This window comes from Typopeltis vanoorti, chromosome 20 (genome assembly GCF_054136105.1).
Source record: "Typopeltis vanoorti isolate ZY-2024b chromosome 20, IOZ_Tvanoo_1.0, whole genome shotgun sequence".
Lineage (NCBI taxonomy): Eukaryota > Metazoa > Arthropoda > Arachnida > Uropygi > Thelyphonidae > Typopeltis > Typopeltis vanoorti.
Window position 1 is genome coordinate 1,060,079 of NC_143568.1, and position 18,086 is coordinate 1,078,164.

The following is an 18,086-nucleotide window of genomic DNA, read 5'->3' on the forward strand; positions in this document are numbered from 1 at the left end:
CTTTGCTAATCTTTCCTCTCCCATTCTATTTAAGTGACCATACCATCTGAGATTAGCTCTGCTAACGCATTCCTGGATGCTGACAATGTCAAGTCCTTTCCTAATATCCTGTTTTTAATATGATATTGCCATTGGTGACATCTGTTCATGCCCCTAATCTTTCTCAGATTAGGGGCATATCTGGGGTCTAGTCTTTGGTCAAGTATTTTACTTCTAAACCCGCTCTCAGATCCATAAGTTAAAATTGGTTTGAACACTGTCTTGTATATAGCTAATTTAGTATTCCAACTAATTTCTTTCTAATTCCATATAAATTTATTCAGTTGACTTCCTACCTTACCAGCTTTGTTGATTCTGTTGTCTATTTCCATATTTAATTTACCATCTTCACTAAAAATCATGCTTAAGCAGCTGAAATGTTTTACTTGTTCTATAGGTTATCCATTCATAATGCAGTTGATAATTTCAATGTTTCTGACTATTTTCATTGTCTTTGTCTTTTTAATGCTGACCTTCATACCATATCAATTACAACAGTTATTCACTTTAGTCAAGGGATCTTGCAGACTTGTAGCGGATTTATTTAGAAGTATAACATCATCCACATAAAGCAAAGAGCTGACATTAACATCTCCAATTTTGATATCAGGTTTAATCCAACTTTCCTTCATAATGTGATCCATATAGATAATGAATAACAGAGGGGATAATGTACATCCTTGTCTCACACCAGCTTTAATATTAAACCACCTTCCTGAATTTCCATCAATTCTAACTGCTGATTTACAACTCAAATAAAGACTAAGTGTTGCTTGATATAATGCCCCATTGATACCATATAGCTGTAGTGTTTCGAATAGCTTCTCTCTTGGAACCTTGTCATATGCCTTTTACAGATCTACAAAGCTTAAATACAGATCTTTGTTATATTCCCATGATTTCTCTACTATTTGTCATAAAGTAAAAATTTGAAATATCCTGACAGCCTCTATTTGGCGTGAATCCAGCATTTTTCTTCAACAAGCTTTTCTTTCACAATCCTTTTCAACTCTGGCTGAATCAATCAGTGTTTTCTTCAAGGCTTGCCACTGAATCTCCAGGGTTGGGTTGCTGTTCTCAAACTCTTTCATTTTTTCTTCAATAATCTTTGTGTATTTTAGTCTACAGTTCACATCTGAGAGCTGCTCAACTTTTATTCACTTTAAAACTTTCTTACATGTTATTCTTTTCAATATGAAATTCAATTTTATCCTGCTCAAGACTAAATAGTGATCACTTCAAATTTGAAATTCTCTGTACACTCTGGTGTCCCGTATCAGGGAGAAAACATCACTATCAACAATAACATAGTCAATGAGACTTCTCTTATTTCTTGCTCTTCTCTCCATGTGAATTTGTGCACATTTTCATGTTGTAACATGGTGTTAGTAATAACCAGTCCATGTTCTGAGCAGAACTCCAACAGGTATTTGCCATTATTATTAGCTTTGCTCTTTTCTCAAAATTTTCCTAAAATATTTTTGTATGTCTGACAATCATTTCCTACTCTGCTATTTAGATCCTCAAACAAGGACCAACTTTTCCTTTTTATTGTGTCAGCTGCTTTCTCTAAAGCCTCAAAAAATTTCTCCACTTCTACCTTAGTAGAACCTTCTGTGGGACCATAGGCATAAATAGGTCTCATTGTCCAGTTCCCCATTCTCATATTTGCCCATATCACTCTACTTGAGACTGCTTGCCATTCAAAAAGCTTAGCTTTATATTTAGTGTTGAATACTATGGCTACTCCTTCTTTTCCTTGATTGTCATTACCTGAATATAACATTTTGTATTTATTGCTCAGAAAGATCTCACTAGGTTTTGCCTTTTTTGTTTCAGTCACTCCTATTATGTTGATCTGGTACTTATCCAATTCCTCAGCTAGCTCCATTTCTTTTCCATTTAGGCTTGTTATGTTGGTAGTACCAATCTTGAACTCTTGTGATGTTGAGTTGTGGTGCGTTTTAGGATTTGTTCCAGTAACTGACTTTTTGCTGTTTGCCCTGGTTCCCTGGTGAAAACAACGGTGGCCTTGTTTAACTGGGTGATGCCCCAGCCAGCATGAAATTCTGTCTGTTGTACCATCATTTTTTATTTTGGTTTAAGCGAATAAGAATACAATTTGGTTGGCTAAATCTGAAATTGCCAGCCCATCCTCATTCATTCAGTATCCAGGTAGATATCTAACAGGGTGCACTACAAGAAAGTGAGGATTGGACTTCAGGTCAGGAGCCCTGATCGGTTCTTCACATTCCTTTAAAGGCTATGTGGAAGTCTCCTCTCAGTTATATAGCTTTGACCCTTAAGCACCCTCTAAATTGACCAAATAATTATAAGCTCATTCAGAAATTGAGTCTTCATAAACCTTATAACCGATTTCTTTAATTTAGAAAAAGACACTAATATATATATATACACAGCATAAATCAATATGACTTAACTACACAAACACCAATGTATTCAAGATCACAGCAAGATACAGCAATAAATCACTTCTACACTGCCACTTTCAATCACATAAGATGAAGTTATCATAGTTATCATCCTTTATGGATAAAACTTTTGAATTTTAGTTTCTTGTCTCTCACAGAACTCTTATTCTTTCTTGAATTCACATTACACACAAAAAAAAAAAAAAAAAAAAAAACTGCTCTCTATATGACAGCAACAAAGTCAGTCAAATTCTTCTTGCATTTTAAATCACAGGACACTGAAGAAAAGCATATCTTGGCCTTCTCCAAAGCAACTTCACTTTCCATATAAAAATAACAGCAAATTCACTGAATAAATTACTTAAAACCATATCAACAGTTTCTTCACTTTAGAATAAATTTACTTTTTATATTAAAGTCTCAGCAACCTTCATTAAAGAAACAATTAAAATGTATCAGAAGCTTCATATCACCTTTATAGATTGAGAATCCCAAATAAAGTAACACAAACTTTACAGGGGTCATTGCTATATAAATTGAAGAGCAATAAAGTTACTTTCATTATTAACAGAATAAATTTTATAAGGATTAATGGCTACTAACAATTTTACACTTCTCTTCTTTTAAGGATATCCTCTCTCAGCCTTCCATTTCTAAATATTCTACTAATTTCTGCTCAGTCTTCATATATTGAAAACACAGAAACTCCTCGATTTTTCTCCGTGTTTCTTTTCTTCTTTCTGAACAGCCAAAACTTAGCAACGACCATTTATTATTATTACTACCAAAGACCTCATGGAGTCAAAGACTCATCTGGGAGGTCCCCTTATCATACACACAGCTCATCATATTGTGCTTTAAACACACTCAAATTTTCTGCAGACACCACACTCTCAGGCAATGCATTTCAATCATTTACAATTCTGCATGGAAAAAACCTGCTTCTCTCCCCTACTCACATCCTCTTTATACAGTTTCCAGGGATGACCTCTGGAAACTGTATAAAGTTTCCAGAGGTCATCCTCTTGATCTCCCACTATTTTCTGTAGAATCTCAGCACTGATCCTATAACAACCCCTTACTAACTTGTAGGTCTCTATCATATCTCCCCTCTTCCTCCTGTCCACCAGACTCTGCAAGTTGCATCTTCTCAATCTTTCCTCATACTCAACATCCCAGAGGTTAGAAACTACCTTAGTCAGTCACCTCTGATGACTGACTAAGGTAGTTTCTAACTATCTCTTCGTCCTTCTCTTCCAAATCTTTCTAACCAAATCTCTTCGTCCTTCTGAAAACCAGGTGACCAAATCTGGGCACAATAGTCCATGTTAGGCCAAACATGGACTATTGTGCCCAGATTTGGTCACCTGGTTTTCAGAAGGACGAAGCCTTATACAATGGAACAAGAATCTCCCTACTTCTACAAGTCAGTGTCCTCTGCATAATTCCCAGAAGCTTTTGTGTTGTCTTCACGATTTTGACTATGTGTCCCTTAAATTTCAGATCCTTATCCACTATGAACCCCAGATCTCTTATGTCCTCCACCTCCGACAATATTTCCTCACCAAGCATAAATTCTGCATCCCATCTTTGTTTCCCAAATTTTAAAACCTTACATTTTGCAACATTGAACTCACATCCCCATTCCCAATCACTCAATTTATTCAAGTCTTCTTGTAAGGCCACAATACCTTCTCTACTCTTCATGGATTGTCCCAACTTTGCTTGGAAATACAGCAGTGCAACTTCCCTAATTTTTCTCAGACCCCTTATATCTGTGGTCTCTAGTCTTTGATCAAGTGCTTTATTTCTAACCCAACTCTCAGATCCATAACTTAAAACAGGTTTGAACATTGTCTTGTATACTGCTAGTGTAGTGTTTTGCCTAATTTTATTCAGCTGGCTACCCATAATACCAGCTTTGCTTATTCTGTTGTCTATTTCCATTAACTTGCCATCTTCACTAAAAACTGTGCCTAAATAGCTAAAATATTTTTTTTGTTCTATAGCTGCATTCTGAATATGCAGCTGAAGTTATCTATGTTCCTGACTATTTTCATAGTTTTGGCCTTTTTGTTGCTGATTTTCATGCCAAATTTGTTACAGCTGTTATTCAATTTAGTTAGAGAATCCTGGAGACTTGCACTTCACTGGTTATATAAAATTATAATTACACTAATTTCAAAATAGCACCTGTTTTAATACAGAGATACCCCACAATTCCAGGTAAGATTAAGATTTATGTATTCATACTTGAAAAAAAGTGCTAGAAAAAGTTATCTTGGAGAATAACAAGCTGAGTTCTGGCCAAACAGAGGTTATCAGATTTTCACCTGTTTTTCATTTTAAAGAAGTCCTGGATTCTGATTGAAGACATTTGATTTTTTTCAATTTGTTCTTGTCACGTATAAAGTTCACATTCAGATGTAATGAAACTAATGTTCTTCTGTGCAATGGACAAAGTGTATTACCTCTTTTATTATGCCAAAATTGTACAACTTGCTATATTTTTTCCAGTATAACATGATGGTCCAATAATGGTGTGGACTTATTTGTAAAATGAATAATAATCAACATAAGCTAAAAAGATCTGCAGCCTCTAATACTTTGTTTCAAGACATCATTAGAGAGAGTATACACATATACTATTCGCAGATAACATTGAAAAACAACATTGGTAAATAAGGATGTCACCTCCTTATTTACCAATGTACCACTTTTAGACACTCTTGATTTAATTAAGTCTAAATTTCCCCCTGATATTTTTGAATTATTTAAATTTACCATGAATACAGGTTACTTTACGTGGGGAGGAAAATTCTACAAACAGATTAACGGTACTGCTATGGGTTCCCCCCCCTCTCTCCCCATTAGCAAATTTTTACATGGAACACTTTGAAAACAAAGTACTTACCACAGCTACATACAAGTCACAAGTGTAGTTACGCTATGTAGATGATGTGTTTGCCATCTGGTCCCATGGACAAGACACTTTGGATGCGTTTGTCTCCTACCTAAACAGCCAACACCCCAAAATCCACTTCACAGCAGAAAAAGAATCAAATAACTGTTTACCATTTCTTGACACATTAGTCACCCACCTTTCAGATGGATCACTATATTTTTCTATTTACAGAAAGCCTACACACACAGGAAGATACCTACATAAACAATCACATCATCATCCAGTCCAACAGTACGGCATTTTAAAAACACTTAGAGCCAGAGCCATTTGTTCTAACGATACAGGTCTGACCACAGAACTCCAATATTTGCGCCATACATTCTTAGCCAAAGGCTACAATCCCCTACAAAATAGATAAAATACTACATAGGCCCATTACTCTGCCCTATCCTAATACACAAGAATACAACATGACCATTTCCATTTCATATATCAGAGGCACATCGGAGAAGATAGCCAAAGTTTTGTTGAAACATGGCCTTTGCACCACTTTCAAACCTCTTGTCAAGCTGGCAACTCTGATCTGCTCGCCTAAGGATAAACTTCACCCTTCAACACACCCAGGAGTGTATGAAGTTCCTTGTGACTGTGACTTGGCCTATTATGGGCAAACAGGAAGATCAGTGACCATCCGCCTGGAAGAACATAAGATACATTCGCTACTATTACTATGGCAAGTCAGGACTGGCAGACCACGTTTTGGACACTCCTTCACACAGGATTAGATGGAGGAATACGAATGTGCTATTTAGGAGTCGTTATAGATCTGAAAGGTTATTTTTTGAGTCAGCAATGGCTTTGAAGAATTCTCCCAACCTTAACAAATATGGTTGCATTAATTTGCCAAAAATTTGGGAGACGGTTATCCTAAGAAAAACTCCTGCATAGGGTTTTTTTTTCCTCCATTAGAGGGTACCAAAAATAGGACTTTAGATTTTGTCTTTTGCAATTATAGTGTTTCATTCACTCACTGTCACGTGTACAAGTGTGTTGTGGTCTGATGATGCTGAGTTGAAAATCAGCGAAATATAAGCGTTAATAAAATATCTTTGTAAAAAAAGTGTGTGGTGTTGTTAATACTGTGAAAAATAAGTCATGAATTTTTTTAAGGATGTATATGACTATATATACATCCTTAAAAAAATAATAATAAATAAATAATGATTATTTCCCAGAACTTGGATATAGGTATGCAGTCTGAGCAATTGAAATTCAGATGGTAAACTATCATGCTTCCAGGAAAAAAAAGATGGAATTTAAATCAACCTGAAATCCTAGTTGTTCAAGCAAATTCTGTGATTAGTCACAGAATTTGCTGAAACCATCTAGTCACCTTCAAATCATTATCCATTACAGAGTATAGGCATTATCAAAATTCTGAAGAACCAGGCTCTATCTATCTGTTCTATTGACTCCCTTTTGCTGAAGGAAGTACACAAAATAAAAGTCAACCTGTAAACTATAATTTGTCAACTATAATTTCTAATGAATATGACCATGCCATCATTCAGAGAATCCTTGATAAATATCATTCCTCAACCAGACTACAATCAGATGTCAAAGGAGGAACATTAGTGCAAATAGTATGAGTTCTTCAGAATTTAATCTACACACTACAAAAATCAAATTTGCTGCAAAAAGAAATCGTACTGCTGATGAATAACTGCAGCTGCCTGTTCACTCATTCGACCTTACATGTGAAAACCGGCTGAGCCATGGAAAATTCATCCAGATTCTGGCATATGTTATATGAAGCTGTTAACTTTTCATTGTACTGTCCTCAACTACACTTTTTGGATATGGTTAGTAGAGCCTCTGACAATGCACAAAGCAGATTATGCTAATATACGATGGGATTTTATATATATATATATATATATATATATATATATATATATGCTATTTAGCATTTAATGACTAGAACACCGTGAATTAAAAACTAAAAGCAGATTTTATTCGCACGACAAGTTTCATCTTTCACAGATTTCTTCAGGTGCAAAAAACATAAAAATACCCAGCAAGATAACTGTACAGGAACTGGCTCTGAACAGTATAAAAAGCATTAGCAAATAACTAAAGGTCAAGCTTTGATGAGTTTAAAAGAGAACTCTATCTAACTGTATTATTAGGTATATGCATGCTTTTAAGATCTCAAGCACGCCAATATTGGATAGCAGAACAGTGACAATCTGAAAAGTAAAAACTAAGGTTACTGTTGATATGTATAGGGTTAAGGATTATTTCTTTTGATTCTGTTATTTTCCTTTCTATTTCATTGTAACGACGATGAATGTTATTTGACTTTTCCCAGAGAACTGGATGTGCAAGCCCTTTTTAAGGATTATTTCTTTTGCTGAAAAAGAGAGCCAAAAGGCTTCATTTCTTTTGATTCTATTATTTTCCTTTCTATTTCATCGTAACAACGATGAATGTTATTTGACTTTTCCCAGAGAACTGGATGTGTGAGCCCTTCTTTGTTGGAATTTACGGAAAACAAAACATGGCTAGATAAAGCATTGGCTTGTGTCCTCTTGTAATTTATGTCTCTTTGATGTTCCTCGATGCGAAGTTCAATTGATTTTTCCATCTGGCCAAAGTATGGTTTACCGCAGTTGCAGAAAATCTGGTAGATGCCAGGGTATTTGAGGTTGTTATGTCTAGTCTTCGGCCGACTTAAAAGGGAACATAGTTTTGGTAGTATCGTGAAGAAAGTCCATATGTTGTTATATTTTCTGAATCTTCGCCAATTTTGGTGTGACAGAGCTGATGTAAGGAATAGAAATGTTCCCTTTAAAAATTGTAGTATCTTCATTGTAATGGGGGAGAGAATTGAACAGGAGTTCAATAGGTGATGGCTACTCAATGATAGTCTTCATTGAGTAGCCATTTAGTTGAAATGCATTTAGAAGGAGATTAAGTTCATAGTTAAGTTCTTCTTCGTTAAAAAGAAGCAATCGAGCCTGATGTCTGAGTGCAGAAATAATCCTGAATTTCTGTGGAGGATAGTGGTTGGAGTGAGAGTGAACATACCTGTCCGTATGGGTAGATTTTCTGTAAATAGAAATCTTGCATTTACCTGCTGAAACGGGTCAGTTTAACATCCAGAAATGACAGAGAACCATTGACTTCCAATTCAGCTGTAAACTTTATGTTAGGATGAGGATGTATATTATTCAGGTGGTCTTGGAAGTTCTGGAGGGATTCAAGGACTTGTTCCCATATTAAAAAGATGTCGTCAATGTAACATTTCCAAATCTTTGGTTTTAAAGGGAAGGATGAGATAGCCTTTTCTTCCAAATCTTCCAGGTAGATATTAGTAAGAACTGGATATAAAGGGTTTCCCCATACCTAGCCCCGAATTTTGTTTGTAGATTGTGTTCTTAAATATGAAGTATCCAGAATTAACACAGTGTGCCAATAAGGCTAAGATCTTCTTAGATTCTTTGTCTTTTAATAGTGACAGAACTTCCTCTGTAGGAACATTTGTAAATAAGGAAATTATGTTGAAACTGGCCATGATTTCTGTGTCTTTGATGGTGATATCCTTAAGGCTGGAGACAAAATCCGTTGAGTTTTTGATAAAGAATAAAGATTTGCCAGAGAAAAAACATTTCAGAGAAGTGGCAAGATATTTAGAAAGGTTGTTGCACGTCAGAGAATCAATACCTTCAACTATAGGACGTAAAGGGATATTCTCCTTATGGACTTTAGGTAATCCATATAGAGGAGGGATCAGTGGATGGAGAGAACAGAGGGAAAGATGTACATTTCTGAGCAATTCCATTGTAGTTCTCAAGAGATTATTGGTGCAGTTATGAAGTTCTCGTAGGATCTCTTTCTAGGATAGAATAAGTGTCAGTTTATAACAAATCTAGTATTTTATTGTGATAATCTGCTGTGTTGAGAGCAACTGCCAGAAGAATTATAATGTCATTATTATTCTGAAGATGTTTAATAGGTGATGTTGTCTGCAGGAGGTTTAGCACTGTTAATAGTGAAAATGGATTCAATACAAAGTTCGCGTCTTGGGTAGGAAAGAAAGAAGCCACCTTCTCAATCTTGGTAAGTAATAAATCTTTTGGAATAGATCTTGGCGACAAAACGAAATCGAGGCTTCTGGAGAGAATGTTCTTTTCAGCAGGTGAGAGGTTGTGATTAGATTTGTTGATAACCTTGTCTTGAAAAAGGTGTGGTTTGGAAATTAAAGAGTTCTCTTGTTTTTGTTTGAGAAAATTTAATTTTTTAATTAATTTCAGTTTGTTTTCATTTTGAATCTTGGAAGCAAAAGATTCACTTACCTCTTTAATATGATTCCATGTGACACTATCAAGCGAATGTTCAATGTTGTTAAAAAGTACACTTTTTTTTTAGCAAATAGAAAGGTCAAGGTACACTTGGTGTCAAAAATTCTCTTGGTGAGGATCTCTAATTTTGCTCTTTGGTAAATCCTGCTTGCCCATTCCGTTCTGATGTTCTCCTTGAGAGAGATAAAATTTGGGAAAACCATATGGAATTTGCAGCGTTTCAAGAAAATTAATCTGTTGATATGCAATCCAATTCTCTTTAGGGTCTTCTGGTAATTTCTGATGTTACAGTAAATTGCCTCGTCATAAGGACTAGAAATGTTTATAAATTGATTTACTCGGTTTGAGTACATGTTATTTAGTCTTTAATGACTAGAACACCAAGAATTAAAAAATAAAAGCAGATTTTATTCACACGACTAGTCTTTCACAGACTTCTTAAGGTGCAAGAAACCGAAATAACCAGCAAGATAACAGTACAGGAACTGGCTCTGACCAGTATAAAAAAGCGCTTAACAAATAATTGTTAAGGTTCAAGCATACCAAACCATACTTTGGCCAGACGGAAAAATCAATTGAACTTCGCATCGAGGAACATCAAAGAGACAAATAATAGAATCAATAATATTCATCGTTGTTACGATGAAATAGAAAGGAAAATAATAGAATTAAAAGAAGTGAAGCCTTTTGGCTCTCTTTTTCAGCAAAAGAAATAATCCTTAACTCATTACATATCAACAGTAACCTAGCTACAACTTGTCAGATTGTCACTGTTCTGCTATCCAATATTGGTGTGCTCGAGATCTTAAACGCACACGTATGCCTAATAATACAGTTAGAGTTCTTTTTTTAAACTCATCAAGGCTTGAACCTTAACAGTTATTTTTTTTCTCTTTCTTTTAAGGTTACACGGTGATCAGCATTCATATTTATGAATTTAGAGACACAAAACACACGTGTTGAAAAGATTATTTTACTGATTAATAATAAAATAATAACTTTACGTTTCGACCCGTGTATTGAGGTCATCTTCAGAAGAATACATGTGTATAAGAACAAGTTACATGCTGTTGCACTCTATACAAGTAAACTACATCTATGTTGTTAACTAATCTTTTTTCTTAGCCTGCCCTCTAGTGGGAAAAAAAATAAATAAATGACAAAATACGAGGCTAATCTTCTTGAATGGCAGTCAGTCTCAAGTAGAGTAATGTGGGAAAATATGAGAATGGGGAACTGGACAATGAGACTTATTTGTGCCTATGGTCCCACAGAAGGTTCTACTAAGGTAGAAGTGGAGGAGTTTTTTGAGGCTATAGAAAAAGCAACAGACAAAATGAAAAATGAAAAGTTGGTCCTTGTTGGGGATCTAAATAGCAGAGTAGGAAATGATTGTGAGACATACAAAAATATTTTGGGAAAATTTGGAGAAAAGAGCAAAGCTAATAATAATGGCAAATATCTGTTGGATTTCTGCTCAGGACATGGACTGGTTATTACTAACACCATGTTACAACATGAAAATGTGCACAAATTCACATGGAGAGAAGAGCAAGAAATAAGAGAAGTCTCATTGACTATGTTATTGTTGATAGTGATGTTTTCTCCCTGGTGCAGGACACCAGAGTGTACAGAGGATTTGAAATTGGAAGTGATCACTATTTAGTCTTGATCAGGATAAAATTGAATTTAATATTGAAAAGAATAACATGTAAGAAAGTTTTAAAGCGAATAAAAGTTGAGCAGCTCTCAGATGTGAACTGTAGACTAAAATACACAAAGATTATTGAAGAAAAAATGAAAGAGTTTGAGAACAGGAATCAAACCTTGGAGATTCAGTGGTAAACTCTGAAGAAAACATTGATTGATTCTGCCAGAGAGGCATGTGGTGAGGTTGTCTGTAAGGATAAAAAAATCAGAACTCCCTGGTGTACACAGGAAATTAAAGAGGCAGTGAAGGAAAAGAAGAAAGCATATCAAAAGTTCCTGTCAAATAAGTCAGCTTGCGCTCTTAGAGAATATAGAGACAAATGCAAGAATGCTAAACACTGTGTAAAACTAGCTAAACAAAAGTCATGGAAGGACTTTGGCAAGAATATAGAAAATAAATATCAAGAAGGTGGCAAAATATTCTGGAGGTTGTTGAAGAAGCTTAAGAATGGAGGAAAGAGTGCTGTAAAAGGAATTAGAGATGATAAAGGTGACATGAAATTTGGAAAAGGCATATGGAAAAGGAGAAAAAGATATCCTTGAAGTATGGAGTAATTACTTTGAAAAACTGCTAAATGAAACAAGCAGTGATGACAGCACAGTGGTAAAAAACACTGACCAGGCATGCAGTCAGGAATACATATCCATACTTGAAGTAGAAAAAGCCATCAAAGGCTTGAAATGTGGAAAGGCAGCAGGAGTAGATGATATTCAACCAGAAATGCTGAAGTATGGTGATATAAGAGTCTTACAGTGGCTGCACTGCATAGTTCAGAAAGCCTGGACAGAGGGACGAATTCCCGATGATTGGAGTAGAGCTCTCATAGTACCCATATATAAAAAGGGAAATAAAACTGAATGTGAGAATTACAGAGGTATTTCCCTACTGAGTGTTCCTGGCAAGATCTATGCAAGTATACTTGAGAAACGGTTGAGAAGAATTGTGGAAGAAAAGCTTGGTGAAGAACAAGCTGGATTCAGGCCAAATAGAGGCTGTCAAGATCAGATCTTCACTTTACGACAAATAGTCAAGAAAGCATGGGAATATAACAAAGATCTGCATTTAAGTTTTGTCGATTTGGAAAAGGTATATGACAAGGTGCCAAGAGAGAAGCTATTCAATACGCTGCAGTTATATGGTGTCAATGGGGCATTATATCAAGCAATACTTAGTCTTTATTTGAGTTGTAAGTCAGCAGTTAGAACTGAAGGAAGTACAGGAAGATGGTTTAATGTTCAATCTGGTGTGAGACAAGGATGTACATTATCCCCTCTGTTATTCATTATCTATATGGATCACATTATGAAGGAAAGTGGTATTAAACCTGATATCAAAATTGGAGATGTTAATGTCAGCTCGTTGCTTTATGCAGACGATGTTATACTTCTAAATAAATCTGCTACAAGTCTGCAAGATTCTCTGACTAAATTGAATAGCTGTTGTAATAGATATGGTATGAAGGTCAGCAATAAAAAGACAAAGCCAATGAAAATAGGCAGAATCATTGAAAATGTCAACTGTGTTGTGAATGGAGAACCTGTGGAACAAGTAAAACATTTCAGCTATTTAGGCACGATTTTTACTGAAGATGGTAAATTAAATATAGAAATAGACAACAGAATCAGCAAAGCTGGTATGGTGGGAAGTCAATTGAATAAATTCATATGGAATAAGAGAGAAATTAGTCGGAACACTAAATTAGCTGTATACAAGACAGTGTTCAAACCAGTTTTAACTTATGGATCTGAGAGCTGGGTCAGAAGTAAAACACTTGACCAAAGAATAGAGACCACAGATATGAGAGTCCTGAGAAAGATTATAGGCATGAACAGATGGCATCAATGGCAATATCATATTAAAAACGAGGATATTAGGAAAGAACTTGACATTGTCGGCATCCAGGAATGTGTTAGCAGAGCTTATCTCAGGTGGTATGGTCACTTAAACAGAATGGGCGAGGAAAGATTAGCAAAACAAGTGTTCTCTGCCAGGTTGGCAGCAAAACGATCCAGAGGAAGACCAAGATATAGGTGGATTGATATGGTACAAAGTGCTTTAGACGATAGAAATATAAGATCTGATAATGTTGGAGTCTTGACAAGTAACAGACTGATTTGGAGGAAAATTGTAGATAGGAAATTAATAATGATGTAATTTTTTTCATGTAGTACTATCATATCCTGTACACCCCTTGAGGGTACATGTCAGGAATTTGATGATGATGATGGTGTTCAAAGTGGACACGGAGAGTCCAAGATCTTTTGCTAAACGCACACATGTTCCGGCATGCCAATCTACACATCGCAGAATTGCCATCTTTTCTTCTACCGAAATACATTTTCTGTAATTTTTCTCCATCATGGATGATCCACTAACATGGATCATCTACCACCACAACTTGAAAGCAACTATCACATGCTAAATTACGTTGCAGAAATTCTGCAATATCAATTCGTACCGTGATTGAAAAATCACGGTATCGCTCATCACTACATTACTGCTGCAAGCATGCAAGTAACCATGTTGGCAGAAACGAAACTACAGCCGAAAGCAATGCTATTTGGGAACAGAAATGCGCATATTTCCGCAGAAATCAATTCGAAAATCAGTATCGCCACCCGAGAAAAAAAACGCAAATCATGGGAAATAACGTCCACATCAAGTTGTTAATGGCAGGAAAACAATATTTCGTAAGAATAGGCCTTAAGACGGGACCAACGAAAAATGACTTAAACGGCAGGAAAACGTAAATTGCGGGAACATAAAATTGGGGTTTTACTGTATACACACACGACTATATATATGTATTGCACAAAACCATTACACCCAAATGCCATTCAGCAAACTCTTATAACATACTCATTCACTATAATAAAATGAAAGTATATTACACACATACATACACACAAATGCAAAAAAAAAAGTCAAACCTTCCAGAACCTACTTGTTATTAAACCAAACAAAGATCATCTGTTTATTCACATTTATTATTATACCTCCAGGGAGTCCAAAGACTCATCGAAGGAGGGAGGGCACCTACACCACAACTCTCCATCTCCACCAACTTCGCAACTACCTTCATCGTCTATACCAATGCCATCAACCGATGACCACCACCACTAGTATTTTCACAGTCAATCACAAACATCCATGCCCACGACGGGATTTGAACCCGCAGCCTTTTGGCTGGAGAGCGGATATGCTTACCACTCAGACAGCCAGACCGGCAAAAATATTATTATTATGTAACACCTCCAGGGAGTCCAAGGACTTATCGAGGAAGGGCACCTACTCTACAACTCTGTCTCCACACTCAATCCACCAACTACAACGAACCGCAACTACCATCATCATCATCTACACCACCGCCATCTACTGCCTATCACCACCACCACTATTATTTTCACTGACAAACACAAACACCCATGCCTACAGCATGATTCGAACCCGCAGCCTTTTGGATGGAGAGCAGATATGCTGACTACTCGGCTAACCAGTCTGGCATTTAAAATATTTATATAATCACTGCTGAAGTATGCAATACTAAATCAACAAAAGTATCAAACTCTGAGAAAACATGCTGAGTGCAGGTTTCAGAGGCAATATTATTGTACTGCTGTAAATTATCTTGGGTAATGGATGCATGGCTTGTTATGGTGATTCTTTATCTTTTGAACAAAAAAACCTTCCAGAACCTACTTGTTTTTAAACCAAACAAAGATCTTCTTGTTTATTCACATATATATTGCAGAAGAAGATTTTTGCCTTTAATGCCGAAAATTATCATGTTCACTGAAAGTTTTATTTCAGATGCATTTATTCACATAACAATGCAGTCAAACATTCTCTAAATAACTTATATCCTGAAGTAGATTTTTGTTTAAAGAAAGAGAACATTTCTGTAGATAAGCATTTCCAATATAAACTTCTCTCATCCACATTACAAAGGAGAAAGGTTTATATTGGAGAGAGACTGCAAATTTTCTTCGTCTACTTCTCAAATTCTAAGCGAAATGCATCAGCTTCTGAAACAAAGGACTGAGTCATTCTCCAAATTGGCATCCCTTATCCGCTCTACTAAAGACCAACCTCCCCCCCCCTCCTAGACCCACCTGGTGTATACCAGGTCCCTTGCAGCTGTAAGCTTTCCTACTTTGGCCAAACAGGCAGGACAGCAAATATCAGAATTTCAGAACACAAGGACTACATCCAGTTTCACCAATACAGCCACTCTGGTCTTGCTGACCATGAGCTGGATACTGCCATAGAATACGGTGGAAGAAAGCCAAGATAATATACCGTAGTAAATACAAATATGAAAGGCTTTTCATGGAATCAGCTTCAGCCCTAAGAAACAATCCAAACCTCTACAAATTTGGCTGCATGAGACTGCCTCAAATTTGGGAAACCTAAATCAGAAGACCTTCAGCCCAATTGCCCAAGAATACCAACATTGCCCGCTAGGGGGGGGGCACCATCAGGACTTTAGGAGAAATAATAGCTTCCTGCTTCTTCCTCACTTACTGTTTGTTGTCCTGAATGCACGTGTCTTGTTCTTAAGTTTCTTGAAAATGGCAATGTGACATTGCCGAAATATTGAAGTATATTAAAATTTATTTTAATGTATATCCTAGTTGACGTTGTAATTTCCTTAAATTATTTAGTAAAATATTGATAAAATTATACAGTTTATTCAAAATTACGTAAATATAAAATCCATTATCATAACCCTAATAATGTTCTAAAATAAAAACTATAACAAATGTTATATCTTTAATTGTAATGTCCAAATATTTAAAGAGATGGAGTAAACACAGTAAGCACTACGAACACTCTACTATTGACGCAAACTCCATATAAACAACAGTGGAACTGTGTGGAGCTATTAGCGTAATGCGGCACTGTCCGCCGCATTACGCTAATAGCTCGCATCTCACTATGACGTGCATATGCTTGCGTGTGTAGCAATATGACACTGTGGTAAACACAGTGCTGCTAGCGTCCTAAACCCTCCTAAGTGCTACAAGATGGATTTATTATTTTTTATACAAAATAAGAGAATTGTATAGGATTGTTGATGATAAAATTAAATGTTACAAGCAAATATAAATAAATTAATAAATATATTTATATATTGAGAAAAATTGGGGGTGCTGCAGTTCTGCAGTGCCTATGCACGATCCATCCCTCCTTATAACAAGCTTTGAATATACAAGTCAATTAAAGCAGCCTTGAAATAGAATTACTGATAAAGTTTCTTGAATTTTTGTAATGTAATAATAAAAATTATTTACAGAAGGATTTTTATCTCCTCCAACAACACTTTGTACCGATCCATCTGTTAAAGAGATTTTACGAATGGAAGAACTTTCACTATCTGCAATATATAGGCTCTTCTCTGTTAGTCCTAAAGAAATTCCGGATGGCTGAGCAAACCCTGCACGCTCAGAATAGGTGTTATTACGATTTTCTTCACATCCACTGCCAGCAAATATTATATAAGAGTCCTTCTTGTAAAATCTGAAATGAAAAGTATTCCTCCCAGTCATCCATTATATATTATGCCAACCGATATAACTTTTGTCACAAATATTTTCTATTACAGTAAATTTTTACAATGTGTTAAAAGGAGGAAGAAAGTGGTGTAATGTAAATACTGTTAAAAGTGACTACTGATATAACTTCCACTATGCATTAATTTGAACTAGAAGTTTTTCCTTTTAAAGAGTATTGCAATTTAAGTCACCTTGAATTGCAGTAATCTCTAATAGTCCATTATTACAAATAGCATGATTACTACCTGCAGTACTGCTATAATCATTCAATCCTATTTTCACATTTCATCTCTCTTTATTATCAAACTATAGTCTGCACGGTTAGCCTAGTGGCTGTGCGCTTCGCAACCACATGACTGGGGAAGGAGTGGCCCAGGTTCGATTCCTATCAAAGACGTGAGGAATTTGAGGATCTTCCTCAGCCATAGCCAAAGTTAGCCGGTCCTGGGCGCAGGCAGTAGGGTTTTGTCCGCCAGTTTATCTGGCGTTTTTCATCCCACAAGCAGGCAAACCGGCCCCGTGAACACACACACGGATCTACAGCCATAAATACTTAACCCCCATGAGGGGGCTCAACTCGCCCCAGTAGGGATGGGGGAGAAAAAGGGAGGAAACTCCATACGAATAAATCAAACTATAGTAATTTACATGATGTGTTACTAGTTTTATAAGTCAACTATCACAGATGACATATACACAGTCCAATCAAAATATTATGACCAATATCCTAACTAGCTCATAGATCCCCTCTTACTGAAAGAACTGCCACCATGCAGCATGGCATGACATTATAAGACCTTGAAATGTTGTACCACACTGTTAGGATTAACACAGTTAATCCTAACAGTGTGGTACAACATTTATCTATGAGTGTTTGGAGCGAAAGATTCAGATCTAGTAAATTTGGCAACAATGATAACAAACCAAAGTTTTTACTAACAAATGTTGCGTTTTGCGAACCACTCTGGAATGATACCAGCAATGTGGCAAGGTATATTATCCTGCTAGAACATACCTGTGCTATATGAGTGCAAGTGTGTTCCAGCCAACATAAAGGAACATACCTTATCAGCCAGAATG

The 18,086-nt window shown here is 36.1% G+C and overlaps 1 protein-coding gene across 8 annotated transcripts in view; it reads right to left on the bottom strand.

Annotated features, from left to right (window-relative positions):
• Nucleotides 1-18,086, bottom strand: part of LOC150095188 (NHL repeat-containing protein 2) — a 239,799-nt gene that overhangs the window by 75,147 nt on the left and 146,566 nt on the right. For all 8 annotated transcript variants that reach the window (XM_090410046.1, XM_090410044.1, XM_090410041.1 and 5 more), the window contains exon 7: nucleotides 16,746-16,971. In XM_090410046.1, the coding sequence (XP_090266172.1) occupies nucleotides 16,746-16,971 (226 nt within the window). The remainder of the gene's footprint in view (nucleotides 1-16,745; nucleotides 16,972-18,086) is intronic.